Source organism: Lissotriton helveticus, chromosome 12 (genome assembly GCF_964261635.1).
Source record: "Lissotriton helveticus chromosome 12, aLisHel1.1, whole genome shotgun sequence".
NCBI lineage: Eukaryota > Metazoa > Chordata > Amphibia > Caudata > Salamandridae > Lissotriton > Lissotriton helveticus.
Genome location: NC_136073.1, coordinates 546,300,876 through 546,319,871, shown reverse-complemented (window position 1 = coordinate 546,319,871; position 18,996 = coordinate 546,300,876). Strand labels below are relative to the sequence as shown.

At 47.0% G+C, this 18,996-nt stretch overlaps 1 protein-coding gene across 2 annotated transcripts in view; it reads left to right on the top strand.

The window, feature by feature from the left end:
- Positions 1 to 18,996, top strand: part of DYNC1LI2 (dynein cytoplasmic 1 light intermediate chain 2) — a 424,537-nt gene that overhangs the window by 163,332 nt on the left and 242,209 nt on the right. For both annotated transcript variants that reach the window (XM_078669984.1, XM_078669985.1), the window contains exon 8: positions 219 to 330. In XM_078669984.1, the coding sequence (XP_078526110.1) occupies positions 219 to 330 (112 nt within the window). The remainder of the gene's footprint in view (positions 1 to 218; positions 331 to 18,996) is intronic.

Below are 18,996 nucleotides of genomic sequence, written 5' to 3'. Positions count from 1 at the left end.
GGAATATTCTTTGGTAAGGAATCTGCGCTAGATAGTCTCCAGCAGATAAGGCATTACCAAAGGTAAGTAACTTGTTTTGCTAGCTCAAAATAGCAATCATATTGAAATTATTAATGTAACTGCTTGTTGCTGAAGTTTTGTTGTTGATGTGATAAACTAAATGCTGTGATAAAAATGATCAAGTATTAATGTTTTATCCACTGTTGTAATTTTTCAAGTCCTGCTGGTTGGGATAATGAAAAGAAAATTGCAATTTTGCACGAAAACCTTTCAGCAGTGAAACCAGACGATGCGTATGAAGATTTCATTGTAATGCCTCCAGTAAGAAAGGTAAATCGTTGTTTGTATTTTTATATTGTTGATCAAGATATTTATTGATTGTTTTGTAACTGTCCTCTTCAGCATTTTGTTGTGAACTCGGAGATCTTATTTACTTCACTCTAAAAGTCAAAGTGAAAGCCAATCAAATATTGCTTTATTTGAGAATAGCAAGCTTGTCAGGGTTTTACAATAGTTGTCTTTTTTTAGGTTTCGCCCTGGGCGTTGCAACTGCGTAGCAGTTGCTCCGCCCACGGCGAAACCTCATGATCCTACATATGTACTTTGGTTCAGCCTCTGTCTACCATTGGCTAGCTCCATAAATGGAGGCTAGCCATTGGGAGACAGAGGCTGTCAATCGCGTTTTCTCGTGAAAACGCGATTCGGGGGCGTTTCTGGGACTTTTTTTAAGTCCCGCCCCTTTGTCCCGGGCCGCGCTGTCATTGGCTGCCGGCCCGGGACACCCCCGTGACGTCATTCCCCGGGCCGCGCTGTGATTGGCTGGCCGGCCCGGGACCTGACTGCCTCTGCAATTTGTGGCTTCAAAAATCGGGAGATTGCCCCTTGTTTTTATCGTTTTCGGGACGCGCACGCCGCATTTACAAGCTATTTGGGACATGCCAAGTTGAGCCACAGAAGTTAGCTTGTTTCCCTGCTTGACTGTGAAAACTTTTGTGGCTTCAAAAATCGGGAGTTTGCCGCTTGTTTAGCTTTTGTCGGTTAGTTGGGAATCTATTTCCTTCAGTCTTAGCTACAAAACCAATCTAACAAACCTAGAAGAATTAAAAAAGGACTACATTTACCTGCTGGGATCCTTCTAATGTTTTCAGAACTCGGAGAGAGTCGTGAATCTATAGTTGACGGTACAGAGCTGAATCCCGCCTCCTCCTGGAGCCCAGCTCTTACTTTGCCGACTCACCGTGTAATCTCATCCGATTCAATTACCAATATCCCGCCCACTATCATTCTAACCCGGCTCACGCACGACCCTTTGGCTGACCTCAGATTCGCTAATCTGGGCTGAAACACTTTCTTTCCTCTTTAGGGAGGCGGCCTCGTGCTGGGCCCGAGAACTGTAGTGGTAAGAGCTCGGCGCGGATAAATGTCCTACTTAAGAATTGTCCGGGCATCCTGCAGACAGCAATTAATTTAACCTGCCCTACCCTATCCACTGTAAATTGATGAAAATGTTGCTTTTGGACGCTGCTAACGCGTTAGCCCCTTGGAGCAGCGTTAGCATGGTCTGGGGGATTCCACTCACGGCCAGGCCAGCCCCCCCGCCTAAACCTCGCAGGGCCCACCCGAGGCATTCATGCTCACCAGCTGAAAGCAGCATCTTGAAGGAGAGCGCGCGGTGTCCTGCCCTGTGATTTGAAGCGACGCCCCGCCCCCTCCATACCTATTAGCCAATTTCGCCTCCATGTCTCCGTTGTCGGTGGGTGACAAGGTGGTGGGCACTGTTGTGTCTGCTGGCGGTGTCGAGATACCACTAGGCTGGGCAGCGGCTTCAAGGCGCCACCCGTAGCAGATGGTGTAGAAGCACCTGAAGCGCCGCCCTAGCGCCCGGTCTACCCGCTTCCCTGGTGTCTTGGGGTAGCTTTCTGTTGTCTGCCTGCTTGTGCGCACAGTCCAGGACGAAGATCTGCAGGTCTGCGGACGCACTGGCTGTTCCCTCGATCGAGTTTCTTCCCACTGAGACCTCACGTCTTCTCTTGTGCAGTCGCTTTCTCTATAGGTAGCGCCACGAGTCCTAAAACAATCAGAGCCTCCAGGCGCCTCTCACTTGTGCACACCGACGGTCTCCAATCCAAGAGTGAGGTCGCTCGGGATGAGCCTGCAGGTTTGGGGTGCACCGCCCGTAGCCCGGCCGCCCTCCTTTGCCCGAGTGATTCTTTCCTGCTGTCACTCTGTCCGGTGTTGTGAGCGGCGTCGGTCCTCGGAGCAGCGCCGTCTCCCTGGTCTGGCACCTGTTGCTGCTCTCAGCTGCACGCGGCCGCCTTTGTGCTGTGTATCTGTGTGTGTCTGCAAGTATGTATGTGTGTGTGCCCCTGACAGGTAGGTTATGGGTTGACAACCACCCGGCACTTAATTAATCAAGTGGGCGCTATGGTGATGCGCGGACTGATCCCTCCCCGACACTAGCGCGCTGCCCATTTTCTGCCCTCACATATTACGCAATTGTTTTTAAAGCGTCAGCTTGAGACTACGGGCACGCTGAACAGTTTCCTATGCTGGCGACAGACAGACAGCCGCTCCTCTCTATACCAAAGCAGGCGGTTCTTTTGCTCCCATCAGTCCGAGGGCGGTAGATAGCGCCCGGTAACAGCTCGCCGCCTCCTTCAGCCCGGCGTGTTCAGAGCCTTCTCTCTTCCCTCACACTTTGAAGGTGCCTGCTCCGGGCGCAGTGGCTGCGCTGCTCCTGCGCGGTGCTTGCGCTGTCCCTCTGCCTGCACCTCCAGGGAGCTGCGATCTGGCTCGGCGCGAAGCTTGCGAGCCTTTGGGGTGCGACGAGAGGCGCCCCGCAATTCCGGCTCGTGAGCTGCTGTCTGAGCTCGCAGCGCCCCCACTTGGGTATAGGCTTAAGAAGTTCCCGCCCCTGCGGGGATGTCATATATGATAATGAGGGGGCGATGCCGCTGGGAATCCCCTGTTGGGGAGACCCCCTCTCTCCCTGGTAGGCCTGGCATCCGCTGCATGCCCAGGTTTAGCCCAATCAGGCAGCGACCTCCCACCCGCATCGCTTCTCTCTATGTAGCGCTTCTCCTCCGTCTCTCTGCAGTCATTCACTGGCGCTCCCCGTAGCAATACAGGCCCCACGTTCAGCCCTAGTCCAATGGATCTAAGTGAGCTAGGGCAGACTCAGGGGCCCCTCACCACATTGCGTCTCTTTTGCCCTTTCTTTCCTCTCACGTCTTCTCTTCACCTCATACTCTCCCTCTTCTAGGCTCCCATCTTCTCTGTTTTGCTGCTTTCCCTTTCGACCCCCTCTTCTTTCTTCTCACCCCTGTATCTATGCCATATGCGCCTCCCTCCTTTACTGTGTCTCCTGACTCGTTTCTCTATTCCGTGTCTTTTCTTTATCCATCCCTTCGCTCACACATCCCTCTTTCCTTTATCCCCCTCATATCACGCATTTATATGTATCTGCAATAAAATTCCACCTCCTTTCTTCTCAGCCCACTCACATCTCAGCCTATTTCCATCTCCTAGTTGATTGTCACCTCATTTGATTGCTCCCCCTTTCACCCTCTCTGCGCCTCTCTCCATCTCAGCTTCTCTATCAGACCATTTCCCCGAGTCTGTGGTGTGTACTGTGTGTGTGGCGGGAAGAGGGAGGGAGGGGGGGGGGGGGGTGTTGTTATTGGAAGTCGGCAAATAGGCCAGAACTTTTTTGAGGAGGGGGCTCAGTCCAACTAATGGAGGTCTCGCTTTAAATTCAAACTATGGGGCCAATACCAGAAAATAGTGATAGTTCATCATTTTAAACACACTGAATGCAGCTCATAACATTGCTGCAAACCTGTTTTGAGGGATTTGACCATATTCATAGGCTACTAACACATCTTTAACAAGCATTTGCAATGCAACAGGTCTCGCATTTACATGAGTTTGAGCTAATGGCATTGTAAATGACAATGCGTTTTATTTATGTTTTTTTTTTTTTGAAACGTAAATAAAACTCTTTGTCATTTACAATGCCAATAGCTTAAACTCGCGTAAATGCGAAACCTATTGCATTGCAAATGCTTGTTAATACATCTTTTTATTGGCCATTTCAACAAGTAACATACAGTAAGTTTTCATGGCACCACTGTGGGCAGTGGCGCTACAAAATAGTAGTCCCTTATGAGCAAGAGTGAACAACTGCAGCTTGGAAGGGAAGTGTATAAAAACTGACCAGCTTTCCTTAGACACTGGTGCTAGGACACTGGATCAGTGGGTTTCACATAGAAGCAATCTTTTTTTTTTTTTTGGTTCTCCTATGCAACAAGATGCAGTACAGTATGTATGCCAGACAAAGCTCAACCTGCTGGGGACTGTAACCTCCTAGACCAAATCTCGTTCAATATTTTAGTGTAGGATTAGCAAGAGCCTCCACTCAACTCCTATGTTGAGAATTTTCTTTAATCCTTGGACCTCCAGAGTTCATTATCTGCCCCTGTGATTGTTTGTCCATTCTTACTTAAAATATTCATTTAACGAAGGAAAAAGAAAGGGTTCCCACATCGTGACAAGTTTTTCTGAACCATTAAAATAACCCAGTCAGCGAATATGCTTCGCTGAGTTAACCCAGTCTGTACTGGTGGGTGGAGTGTGGATATTGTTGCAGTTACACTTTTCACCCTAAGTGGGACGGGTATGCCCAAACGTGGGTCCCTTGCTCACTGTGCCACTGGATTCAAGCTAGCCTGGCTGATGAAGGGTGACATACCCCGAAACCAGTCCCAGGAAGCTTGTGTCCGGTCCAGGGAAGACCTGACTTGGCAGTTCGGTTTGGACTATTCCCATGAGGCACAGGGTCAAGACTGATTTGCATATGGCTGGGTCCAAACTGTGGTGGCGTAGTGGGCAAAAGAACAATGGATTTAACCCAGATCTCTTGACTGGGGGAGAATGTTTGAATCATTCAGCATTCCGTCCATCATTTGTAATTCTGACGATGGCGGGTCTGCTTTCCAAATCTCCTCTGGCATTGTGTGTGTGTGTGGGTGGGGGGGGGGGTAGGATTAAGCTGGCTCTGTATTTAATATTGTTGCTAATAGTAAAACCGTGCACAGAGTCCTGGGGTTCCCCAAAATTGTACAGGGCTCAATGCAAAACCCAAAGTGCTCTATTAGTGGTAGTGTGGGCAAGCAGCCTTAGGCCTAACACAGAGGAGTACAAGACATTTATTGCGCACACATGATCAGTAAGGACACATGACTCAAGATTTTATAAAATGTTATAAAATTATACTTTGTACTTCACTTTCAAAAATCGATACTTTGAAACTTTTTCACACTGTCCAATGTTATCCTGTGGGGAAAACAATATTGTGGTTAACCACTAGTGAGATAGCTAACGCATCTTGTAAACACTGTGGGGTTCCAGTGTATTTCCACATTGGAGCCACGTCACTGTAGTATGGGATTCCCAAAATCCTTCTACTTGGATCCATACTTTGCATGCTGCACTTAGTACTCGAAATCTAATCTTTTCTAAATAATTTGGGTGAGAGGTACAGTAAGTTGAAAAGGGAAAAAGGGGCAATGACATTTGCCATTGTTGGTAGAAGGTGCTTCTGCCTGGAGTTTAAGGCTGCCTGCATGTACTTTGATTACCTGGTGCAGACCCAGCAGTGTCTGTGATCTCAAGCAATGTGCAGGACCGGTTTGGTGAGTGGAATTCCCTGAAAGAAGTTGTACATGCAGGGCATCGGTATATCAACTGAGGGGGTGTGCAAATTCCTTGAGAGGAACAATTCTAGATTGATGGAAAAGATGCGACCCACAGAAGGCTTGGTGAATTAGATAGCTTTTCCGTTGGGGTAGCACTGGGTCTATTGACCTCGGGCAGCAATATGCTGTGCAGGCAGAGCTCTGAGATGCACAAAATTGTGCAACATATGGTGGGTGATCAATTAGAGGCGTCATTGGCTTTAATAATGAGCAAAGTACGGGGACCCTTGCATATATAGGAACTTATTTCTTTTACCGAACGTGTGGTATTTGCTACGAAACATTAAAGAGGGAATTAGTGGTCCATCTGCATCAATATTTTTTAGATCGAGCCTGGGCAGTGCATGCGCTGCTCTGCGTGGCATGCTGTTCCTGGATCTAGGTTTTAAGCACCTCCCATCTCTCCAATTGGCTTCCTCTTACTGTTTGTAAATGGCCGCTTGTGATTGGTCAGTTGGCTTAGTAATCGCTCCTTTTAGACTTTCGTATCCTCCACGAGGTCTGCCCCTGTTAAATGTGCTTTTACGCTTAACGTTATTTCCCTTCTTCAGACGCACTCCTTTAGGTTTGCCTACCTCTGCTTATGTTCCTGCCATGAAACCTTCGTGGGTGCTTAATTTTTCGGGCCCACCATGATCCTCTTAATCTCCCTGTGCCCTTCCACACACCACCTCACCCCTTGCACAACAGTGTATGCTCGCCCCCAACACCCCTCTGAGGTCCGACCATGTTCGCAATGATTGTTTTGGCCGGGCTGTCCTTCAACTCTTCATAGTTTACCTCTTCCTATTTCACATGTGCTCCCCTTTCACTAGACATTACACCTGCGCCCCTTGAATCTGTGTCCTCCTTTCACTCTTGCATACTTTCGTGACATCCTTTCACATGCACCTACCTTTCTTATGAGACCTTCACGTCTCGTGCTTTGACCGTACACCCTTTTCTCAGGTGTCCTATTTCACTTGTTTCTACTGGTTTCTCTTCTGTTCTATCTGCATTATGTCCAGTCTTTCTGATAGATACATCTGCCGTGTGGATTCCTCACCTTGTGAATATCCCCCTTGCGTCAGCAACGTTTGGAAATTTTCTTCGTAGCACGCCGACGTGGACGACGTCACAGGAGTACGACCTCGCGCGTGACTCCGCCTGACGTCACCGACTCCTTATTAGGCCCACGGCGGCGTGATGACGTCAGTTCCCTTTTTCCCGCGTCTTCGACGCTAACGGTTTTCGGGATCTTCTGCGATACTTAGTATCTGGCTATTATTTAATCATTACTGTTTCTCCTTTGCGACTTATTTCTTCATCGAGGATGTCGTCGAGGAAGACAGGATTTAAACAATGCGGATCTTGTGCCCGCATGATGTCAATCACCGACCCACATAGCGATTGTTTGTGGTGTCTGGGTTCAGACCACGACGTTAAGAACTGTCGATCTTGTTTTAAGATGAACCCAAAGGCGCTTCGAGAGCGTGAAGCAAAACTACTTCTCGCGAAGGTAAAGGGAAGAGATGCTGGGAGATCTTCGAGGTCGACGTCGAGACGCTCGAAGTCGAGGCAAAGGTCTCGATCGAAGTCGGCGTCGAGGTCCAGAGCGGGGTCGAGATCCAGAGCGAGGTCGAGGTCCAGGGAGAGATCAAGATCTGGATCCAAGTCGACTTCTGGTCCTGCTTCGAGCTCCTCGAAGAGGAAGCACAAGAGGAGAAAGCACAGCTCAAAGCATCATTCAGGGAAGGAATCTTCAGATTCGAAGAAGAAGTCTCGCAAACACCATAAGGACTTCGCTTCTCCTGCTCAATCCATCGGAGGTTCCCAGACTCCAGAACCGGAACCGGATCCGGTATCTTTACATTCTTCGGAACATGAGAATGAAGAGGAGGTAGTTCCTCAAACTCCGGCTCCGATGGAGACTCCTGTGGACCAAGAAGGTCAGAATGAACCTGTGTCGGAACGGCCTCCTTTGGAGCATCCGGTAGGTTCGTACCCTCCCTTTCCTGGTCCTGGTCATGACCCCTCGCATTTTCTCAATGCGATGTTTGGAGTGTATTCCAGGGCAATGTACCCCGCTGGAGCACCTGTTGGTCCCATGGGTCCATTATCATATAATTTGGGCATTCCTCAGTCGTACGCCCCAGCTCCATTTATGCCTTTTATGCCAGCGCCTATTACACCTTGGCTCGGTACGGCTCCGCCGAGGTCTTCGACTCCGCATGCGGCTTCGCCGACTCCGGATCGACCTCGTAGTTTGGATCGAGGTTCCACACCTGTCCGTGAGTCTCGTCCTCCGACTGCCCCGGCTCCTCGCTCGATGTCGAAACCGGCTCCGTCAGAGTCGTTACCGGATCCGTCTACTTCAGTCCGAATGGAGTGGTCGAGACGAAGGGCTCAGCGTCTTCTGGAAGAAAGGAGAGGTGAAGATTCAGATGTGGAAGAGGGTGAGCTTTTTGATCATGATGATGACTTTGAAGACCTACGTGATGCTAGTGGTCTGGAGCTCTCTCCTGAGTGGGGTTTACCTTCAGCTTCTGATGCTCCTTCTAGGGACGTGGCACCCTATCACGTCGTTATTAGGAAGGCTGCAGATCTTCTCAACTTGAAACTGCCCACGGTTGAGTACAAGCCCAACATCCTCAGAGGTTTTGCACTCTCCCTCTTCTATTGTTGAACCTACATTGCCGTTCACTGATGCCTTATCGGATCCAATAAAGGAGATCTGGAAGAGACCGTTGTCTGCTCCTGCGGTTTCAAGATCTGTTGCAAGGCGCTACAGGGTGGCTCCTGGTGACCCTGAGTTTCTCTCTTCTCACCCCTCTCCTGAAAGTCTTGTGGTGCAGGCAGCATGTTCTAACAGGGCTGCAGGCTCTTTCCCTCAAGTACCAGCAGACAAAGACTCAAAAAAGTTGGATCAGTCTGCAAAGAAGACTTTCTCTTCAGGGAGCATGGCTCTTAAATCCACTAATGCTACTTGCCTTTTAGGAAGGTATGTCCATGCATTGATGGATTCTGTGAAGCAGTTATCACCTAAGCTTCCTGAGTATGATAGAAAGAACTTTAATGAGGTGGTCTCAGACACTCAGGCTGCTGCACGCATGGTTATTCAGAGCGGCATGGACACAGTTGATTCTGTTGCCAGGATTATGGGCTCTTCTATTGCGACCAGGAGGGCCGCGTGGTTAAAATCCTCTGATTTCTCTGCGGATGTGCAATCTACGTTGCTGGACTTGCCTTTTGAAGGGACTGGCCTTTTGAAGGGACTGGCCTTTTTGGTAAAAAGGCGGATGTCGCCTTGGAAAGGTTTAAAGATAGCCGTGCTACTGCAAGATCTTTGGGTCTCCAGATGAGAGGGTCGACAACTAGAAAGTTTAGAGGCTTTGGTAGATCCTCTTTTCGTCCCTTCAGACAAGGCCAACAACAACAGCAGCAACAGCAGAACCCTCTGTATAAGTCCTATAGAGGTAGACAGAAGGGTCGTGGACGTGGGCGTCAAGTCTCCTCTTCCTCCACTTCCTCCAATAATTCCCAACCCCCACCCGCATCAGCAAAGCAGCCCTAGATCCACCATTCTGGATCATGTGGGGCCAGTAGGGGGTCGGCTTACTCATTTTCTACGAGATTGGGAATCGGTTACATCAGATCTTTGGGTTCTCAATCTCGTGGAAAATGGGTATGCGCTTCCTTTTCAGGAGTTCCCTCCCAATTACCCTCCTTGCCAAGGTTATTGTTCAGAGGACCACCTGCTGCTCCTGCAGGAAGAAGTCCTGGCTCTGTTCCGAAAAGGTGCAATAGAGGTGGTTCCAGAGCAGGAGAGGGGTCAAGGGTGCTACTCCCGGTATTTCTTGATACCCAAGAAGGATGGCAGGCTTCGGCCAATCCAGGATCTCAGGATTTTGAACCTCTATCTCAAACAGGAGAAGTTCAAAATGCTCACCCTTGCTCAGGTTCTTCAAGCGCTGATGGAAGAAGACTGGATGGTGTCGATCGACTTGCAGGATGCGTATTTTCACATCCCCATTCTGAAGTCGCACAGAAAGTATCTCCGTTTTGCGGTGGGATCGCAGCACTACCAGTTTGCGGTCCTTCCGTTTGGGCTTACTACTGCGCCTTGAGTTTTCACCAAGGTGATGGCAGTGGTGGCTGCGCATCTCAGGAGATCGGGGATACCTGTGTTCCCCTATCTGGACGACTGGCTGATCAAAGCAGAGTCGTCAGAGAGAGTGCTCCATCATCTGCAAGAGACAACCCAGTTGTTGTACAGGTTGGGTTTTTCGATAAATGTACCCAAGTCTCACCTGGTGCCCTCCCAGCGCAACCTGTTCATAGGTGCGGTACTGGACACTACTGTATGTCGTGCATTCCCTCCACCTCAAAGGATTCGCGACATACAGGAAATGATTCCTTTATTTTTCAATGGAGCGGTTGTTCCAGTCCTGAAGGTCCTTCGTCTGCTCGGTCTGATGGCTTCTTGCATTCTGTTGGTCAGTCATGCACGCTGGCACATGAGGGCACTCCAGTGGTGCCTCCGCAGGCAGTGGTATCAACACAACGGAGATCTCAGAGAGTCAGTGAGGATCTCCAGAGAAGCTGCAGCGGATTTGTCTTGGTGGGGCGTGGAAGGCAATCTGTCTCAGGGGAAGCCTTTTCAACTGCCTCCATCAGTGGCCACAGTGATATCGGATGCATCCACTCTCGGGTGGGGTGCTCATCTGGGGGACCTGGAGGTCAAGGGCCTTTGGTCTCCAGAGGAAAGGTTGCTGCACATCAACCTTCTGGAATTGCGGGCGATACGTTTGGCGCTCAAGGCCTTCCTCCCTTCGCGGTCGGTCGGTTCAAGTCCTGACGGACAACACGACCGCGATGTGGTACATCAACAAGCAGGGAGGAGTGGGGGTCGCAGTGTCTCTGCAGAGAGGCTCTGCATCTCTGGTCCTGGGTTCAGGACCATCAGATTTGTCTGATGGCAAATCATCTGGCCGGGGTTCTGAACGTTCGTGCGGACAGTCTCAGTAGCCCCTGCTTACCCCGCCCTCCTTCCTGGTGTGTACACAGTATGGATATTTGAAAAGGCACAAAACAGATGGGACCAGAAAGCGCAATTGCAAGATGAAAGTCACCTTTCAGGGAGGGAGGCAGTGTCAAGTGAGCTTGGACACTGGGGCGGGGCGCTGGAAGCATCAGGAGTTCTACTTAGCTGGATGAGTCAACCAGGAAAAAGGGCATTCCGACCCAATGTTGAGCCTGGCAAGACTTATATCAAGAAATCACGACTGCTTCTCCCACACCACAAGAAAGCGCTTTATGCGGTTCGATTTTAAGCTGATATGAGAAAAACTGCACATCCCAGGATGCCAAACGCTTTAATTAATGGGTGAAATGACTCCAAAAAGGTCCCAACACTGTTTATTTGGATATTCTGGTCAGCCTCTCATGTCCCCCTGCACTTACTTCAAAGCATGACCATGGTCATTTTTTACCGCAAGCAAGGGCGTAGCTTTGCGGGAAAGGGGTGTTTGGGGTGTTACACCACCCCTGACAAATGTATTATTTGATAAATAGTTGGGTGCAGCAGCTTTCAGTCAGGTCTGGTAAGGTGTAAGTCTGGTTTCATTTGGAATTTTTAAATACTCACGCACACACTCTGGGCTCTGTTTTACAGGTCTTTAAACAGGGTTATTTTAAAAAACTGTTTCAAGTACCTCTCCCAATCCACACTGCTTTCCCTTTCGACTGGGCCTTAAACCCTTCTCATGAACTGCTTCTCATGTAATGATTAGCGTGATATGCAGGAGGGAGTGTCAGGAAACCTTCCTTCCTTCCCTGCATGCCCCCCCCGCCTGTCCTACTGTCCAGGTTACATCACTGATTGCTAGGTACATATACACTCATACAACATGAAGCAGAGTAGAGGCTAGCCCCTGTTGGCAGTGGCTAAAGGTTTGTCAAATTATTTTAATTTTTATTACAACAAAATGGTATTTGCTGTTATTTCATGACCTCTTTTCATGCAAGGGCATACTTTGAATTACAAAAAGAAAACATAAGATACCACCAGGAGTCTGATTCAAGCAGAAACAATTTCCTGGGGAGACATTTTCTGTTAACTAGTTTTCCGGGAGCCAAAAGTAAACAGTGTTGAGAAATGTTTTGAATTTCACTTTACAAATTACACCACCGTCATTTAAAGCGTGCCCAGGTTGGTCCTGCACATGCATTATTGCGGGTTACTGGGCGACTCTTTGGTTAAAACTGCAGTGCACGAATATGGGTTACTATGCAAGTCCAAAGGTGGCACAGAATGTGCACTATTTTGGTTTACTACATGACTCCATGTTTGGCACTGCATGTGCACTATTTTGTGTTACTGAGGACTCCATAGTTGGCACTGCACACGCACTATTTCCTGTTACTGGGTGACCCCATGTTACCAAGGAAGCAGCGTTCAAGCCCTTGCTTTTCCTTTACAAATCAATGTTATTTGCCGTAATTTCAATTTGATCTACTGAAGTGAACCAGGACTACATCTCTCAGAAAACATTAGGTTGTCAAACTAAACCCAGGAGTGGCACACTGAACTCTTGATTACATTCAGGTGTGCAGTAACTTTAGCAGCAGTGGAAGAGTAAAGGTGGGGTAACCTATAAACAGAGAGACTGTCTTCCCTATTTTCTCTTAAAGGAAAAGGCCTCTGCTTCATTTGTTCGACGCCTCGTCAAGAGTAGTAAGTGCTATATAAATGCAATTTAAAGCAGTTGTTTAATTGGGTTACAAGCTTACCCTAAACTATTTCGGTAAAGTTGTGGTCACCAGTGGAATGAGACCTCCTGAGGTAATGTGTACTCTGTGAATAATGACAGACTATCTGTATCTAGGAGTTTCATCACTGAATTTGTGCATCACAGTGAGAGTCCGCAGCAGGGCCTGCGGTCATGGCATATATTTGTATACTGTGGAATGGCCTGGGGGCAGTGGGCTAGTTCTTTTTTTTTTTTTTTAATTTTTAAAAAAAATTGTATATCCTTATTCAGTTTTTGCCAACAATTATCACCCCCAGCCCCACCACCCACCCTCCCTGATCAGACAAGTATACATACAACTTCATTGATCACTTTGTGTTGTAACCTACAGTAACTTTTTGTTCCATAATACAATTGTTTATATAGAATGAAGAAGAAAAGAAAAAAAAAATCTCCATTGCACAAAGGATTATCTGGGATCCTTCATGGTATACACCTACATACGACCTCCTTGGGATTGAGACCATTCTACTAGAGGGGACCAAATCCTCAATCCCTTTTAACGCCATTTTCTGCCCTTCTGTTTATAAATGGCAGCCTCCATGTTACAAATTCCTAATAGCCTAGCTAACCACTGTTGGAAGGACGGTGCTGTAGGGTCCAGCCAAGCTGAGGATATGCACATTCTTAAAACCGCCATAGCAATGAAAATGAGTTCATGGCCTTCTTTAGGATTACTAGGATCGGCCGCCCCTAATAACATAACATCACTAGACAGAGCTATATTGCTTTAGAGTACTGCAGACAATAATTTCTCTATCTCTTGCTTTAAGGATGTTAATCCTTCACATGTGGAGAAGATGTGTACACAATCAGCATTATATAACATACATCTTGGACAGCATGTCCCCTTGCCACTCCCCCACTTAGCAATTTTATCTGGCGTATAATATAAGAAAAAACAAGTTTTAAATAATTGTGCTTGTAGTTTTGTGGACATGAGGATTGTTTGTGACATTAGATAAGCATACTTAAATTCATCAATGGACATTCCGACTTTTCCCTGCCATTTCTGTGATGTTTTCTCCATATCATCCGGAAATAAAGCATTAATAAGGGAGTATATTCCCCCAATAGTCATTTTTTTAATGTGAATTATTGTTTCCACTATAGTAACTTTTTCAAGCAATACCCTTCCCCCCACCTTTCGTGTCAAAAAGTCTCTAATTTGAAGGTATTTATAAAAAGTCCTGCCAGTCCAATTGGAAACCTTTTGTAAGCTCTTCGAAGGATTGTATCCCTGTAGGGGAGAGAAGTCAGCCTATCTGGACTATTCCCGCCTCATTCCATTTGTGTATACAGCTATCTCTAAAGATTTTCGGAGGAATTGGGTTATCCCTGAAGGGGGTGTAGAACGAGATTAGTCCTATACCAAGCATTCTTCTCACAGCCTTCTATACCTTAAGCCCACTATAAAGCGTTTTAAATTTAACTTTTTTATGGTAGATATCGTGCAAGTGTCGCCAGAAGTATCCTCTACTCTTACTGCCGAGAATGAGTTCAAAGATGGATGGCGTGCTGTCCCGGAGTGCCTCCTCTGCCCCGATATATTCTGTAATAACTCATTACTATATAATAGCACAGATGCCCAGTAATATGCGTTTACATTTGGGAGAGCCAATCCGCCTCTATCCTTGGGAAGTGTAAGGAAATTATAAGCCCGCCGGGGTTGTGAGTACACCCAGATAAAACTTGAAAACGTATCTTTTATTGATTTAAACCAATGAGTTGAACATTCTAGACATATTGCTCTGAATAGGTATAGAATTTTAGGGAAAAAGACCATTTTCACAGCGTTAACTCTACAAATATTAGAAAGGTGTAGATTGTCTAGGCATTGGAGATCTTTCTGCATTGAATCCATCAAAGATTTTAAATTTAAATTCACCATATTCTCAAGTTTAGATGATATACAAACCACTAGGCATATAGCCTTCTCTACCACTCGGGAGTCGCTCATCTTACTTTTATTGTTCAACACAATCTGCGTTTTCCCTTGGTTGAGTGCATATCCAGATACTAGTCCAAAGTTGTTAGCCTCATTTTCAATAGCATTGGCTGAATTAGGATCGGCTGTTACAATAGCTATATCGTCGGCGTATGACAAGGATTTGGTCGAATAATCCTGTGACAAAATAGGAGCTATTTCTCAATTTCCTTCTAAACTACGAATTAAGGGGTCGATGTAGATCGCAAAAAGCAACGGTGAGCAAGGGCAGCCCTGTCGTGTTCCTCTGGATATTATTACCTCTTTAGTTAAGCTGCCATTCACCAATAATACTGCCCTGGGGTTGACATACAGTTTTTGCACTGCCTTCTTTTATTCCAACCCTGGACATAGAAGGCCACAGAAATTGCCAGGAGACCCTATCAAAGGCCTTCTCGGCGTACAGAAGAACCAATGCCATAGGGTCTCCTGCAACTTCCATACTATCAAATCGGGTGATCCCTCTCTGGATGTGGTTACTAGTGGATCTCCCTGGCACAAAACCGTATTGACACTTGGCAATTACTTTATAAATAATAGGAGCGATTCTATTAGCCAAGGCTTCCGAATATATCTTTGAATCCGCATTAATAAGAGTAATAGGACGGTATGAGCCTAACCATTCTGGAGGTTTGTCCTTCTTAGGAAAAAGACTATCTTCGCCCTGGACCAGGAGTTTGGAGGCTGACCACCTTTAAAAATGTGTATAATTAGGTCAATAAAAATACTTTTGATTTGATCTAGGAAGGCTACAGAGAATTCCCAGGGAATACTATCCAGTCCGGTTGCTTGCCCTTTTGGCAGGTTTTTTATTGTAGTTACGATTTCTTCTATATTAGGGGCCTCCTCTAAAAAGCCTGATCTTCATCCTCAAATTTATCGTTAACTACTCTATCTAAGTACCTTTCAGTATTTGCTAGGTCGCCCCCCACCCCCCTTTCCTCCGTATACAAGTCCCGATAAAATCGCCAGAATGCTTCTCTAATATGTTCTGGGTTGGATATTAGGCCTTCCAGAGGATCATATATCTTGCGTATCAAATTTGATGAGGCTTGTTGCCTCATGGCTACGGCAGGCTGGTGGCCGATTTGCTCGTTCACCTCATACAGCATTTCTTTTTGTGATACTGCTTTTTTTACAGCTTTATCTGTAAAAATATTTGTGATTGCGGCCTTATTGATTGCCACCTGGCTTTGTGTTTTTGTTAATTATTCTGCCCCTTTGTGCCCTCTTGTTACCCTTATCAATTCCTATTCGGCCAGCCTTAAGTTTTCCTGAAGTGCCTTCATAGATTCTCTAGCCAGTTTGTTGGCTTTTAACGAGTATTGCATTGTCTCTCAACGCACTCCTGCCTTTAAGGCATCCCACACTACTTCAATTGAAGCGCTCCCTATATTATCTATTAGAAAGTTAGGGATCCACTGTCTCATGTGAGCACAATATTTGTCATCTAAAAGCAGGGACTTCTCAAAAGTCCAGGATCTGGGTGTTGTGTTTCCTTGTCCTATTTTTATGGTGCAGATTAGAGGGTTATGGTCCGCTAGGATTCGAGGCAGCTTTTCCATTTGGCACTTAGATTTGAGTGAATAAGACATCAGTATATAATCTATTCTTACATGGGTAAGATGAAGGTTAGAAAAAAATGTATACCCCGGATCATTAGGTTTTAAAGTCTGCCAGCCATCCACTAACCCATGCAGGGCTCGAAAAATCAAAAAAATGGTACTAGTCCTGCAGGACTAGTACCGTAAGAAAATGTCCTTGACCTAACTGCAACCTACTTGACCTCCGTCTGTGATAGCGGAGCAAATGTGACCAGATGACAAGATTTAAAGCATTCTTTATTGCTCATTAACTTTGTGAGCAATAAAAGTGCCTTTAAATCTTGTTATCTTGACACATTTGCTCCGTTTTCACAGACAGAGGACAAAAGTTGGTTTGTTTTCCTACTCGCCAGAAAGGGCGAGTAGGACCTAAAAACAACTCGACCTTGTTAAATTTAGCTCGACTATGCGAGCGGTCGAGTGGAATTTTCGAGCCCTGCCATGCGTATTACACATATGTTTTAGCGCCTTAAACACTTTAGGTATCGGGCCTACATATTGCCAGCCAACCTTCATAGACCAATCATTGGGAAGGTTGAGATTAAAGTCCCCGCAAATCACTAAAGGTAGTGGCCAGTGTGTGAGTTCATTTGGGTTTGGTATCAAACTTCTCAGCACATTAAACCCACGCTGAAGCCAGTGTGGGATTTAATGGAAAATGCCCTCAGAGGGCATCTTAGAGATGCCTCCTGAAAAACTACTTTAAACTAGTGTCCAAGCCGAGTGGCTGCTCGCCAGCTGCCACCACCAGACATGTTTCTGGACCCCTGGGTTGAAAGCCTGCTACTCTTGGTGATCTGAAACAACTGCACATCCTGGGACGAGGTGCCAAGCCTCCTCCCCCAGGATGAGCAGGGTCCACGAAGGGGAAGCTTCAAAGGCTTGCCGCCTGTGTGAGCTCCCCCAGGCCTTTGCTGCTTCCAGCAACTGGCCCCCATCGGTTCTGACCCCCATTTTGGGCGGAAGAATCAGTGGGAAATCCTACTAGGGGGTGTACCCACCCCATTGGTCCCAACCTTTACCTACCTGTAACACCCCAAAATCTAGTATTTACGGGCAACCCTGAACCTTGCCTCCTCAGACAAGAACCGACCAAGAAGAAGGACCGAAGAGCTGTGCTGAAACGAAGAAGAGAAGGATGCCCACTGACTTGACCCCAGCCTGTCCCCACCTCGAACCTGCTCCAGCGAAATCCTGGTGTGTCCTGCAGCCAGCAACTTCAAGAACCCAGAGGACCTGCCCTGCCTTCCACAAGAAAGACTTTGTCTCCCGTGACCACAGGATTTGCTCACCTACAGACTCTGGCTCTGGCAAAATTCGTGACTCTGCACCACTCTACACCCGATGTCTACGGCCCAGGTTTGAGTGGCCCAACACCACGAGGAGGTCTTCCCTCCGATCCTAACCCAAGATCTGGTGAGCTCTGACCTGCCTTGAATCTCCAAGCGAAGGCTGCGGCCTCTTTCTGGAGGATCCCCCCCCCCGACTGTGACCTGAGCTGGTAAGGAAATCCCAACGCCTAAAGACACCCCTGCACCCGTAGTCCCACGGCCTTTGGTGGCCCAACCAACAGTATTCCAGCATTCCCAGGCATCCCAACTTACTTCTCAAACCGGTAGTCACCTCCAGAAGATCTTCGTCCCCAAGCCTGCAGTCTTTTTTTGCAACCATATAATCCCCATTGAGAACAGGGCACCCAACGCCAAAACATCACCCTGCACCCAGCCGCCCCTGCGCTGCTGCAGGTGTAATTTGGGTGCTAACTCTGATCCCCCTTTGCCTTGAGCCTAACACCAGGAGCTTGTCTCCCACAACCTTGTGGCCTACTTGTGAGCAGCCACCAACCGGAGGCCCCCTATCCCCCGTTGAATAACATTGGTCCTCAGCACTCCTCACCCAGCCGTCCAAGTGCGGCTGAGGGTGTTTCAAGGGTGCATCCTTGACCCTGGGGGAACCCTGGTTCTAACCCCAGAATACCAACTCCCACAAACTTGTACTTACCTGTAAACCGATAACTCAATTTCCTTCCATAGGATTGCATTGACTGCTTGTCTTGAACATTGTTCTGAGTGTGGAGTTGTTTTTTATGGAACACTGACAAAACTGCAAATGGTCTAAAAGTGATTTACTGATTTTTGTCTAGGAAATATCGAAGTGTGATAGCTAGGCGTATCACACTGATTTAGCAAAAGTAATCTGAAAGGTAATCCAATAAGTAACATACAAACTAATCTGAAAAATAACTGAACAGTAATTTCGAAACCATGACTTACCTGTAATTCAATCATCTGCATTTGAATCTGCATTCAATTGTAAAACATTGCATACGATTTTGCAAAGTATTATTTCACTTACCTGCATCAGGTCTGGCTTGGTTCTAGAAATAAAGTAACTTAATATTTTTGATACAAATTGGTCTTGAGTTCAGTCTTTGAGTGTGATATCACTTGTTACCAGAGTGTGTAAAACAAATGCTTAGCACTACCCTCTGATAAAGCCTTCCTACTTTCCCACACTACCACAAATAGAGAGTAAGGTGCTATCTACTTTTACCTCTGCTTATCTTTACAGTTCCACTGGACTCTGTGCACACTATACCTCATTTTGGTGTAGTATATACAGAGTCAGCGTACTACAGACGGACTGACTTTTTTAGCTCTGTTAGCCAAGACCTTTTCATTTTACTGAAATTATGAGTGGAACGTAATTACCTGCAGTGGTTTCAGCCAGATGTCAACCATTAATTTGTAGTTGGCGTCATTCACAATTTTCTTCCTCTGAAGTTAGCATTACGGGGCAGTGTATCAACTCACTTCAGTGCCAACAGTACTTTGAATTGAGTTACGGCATGCCACCCT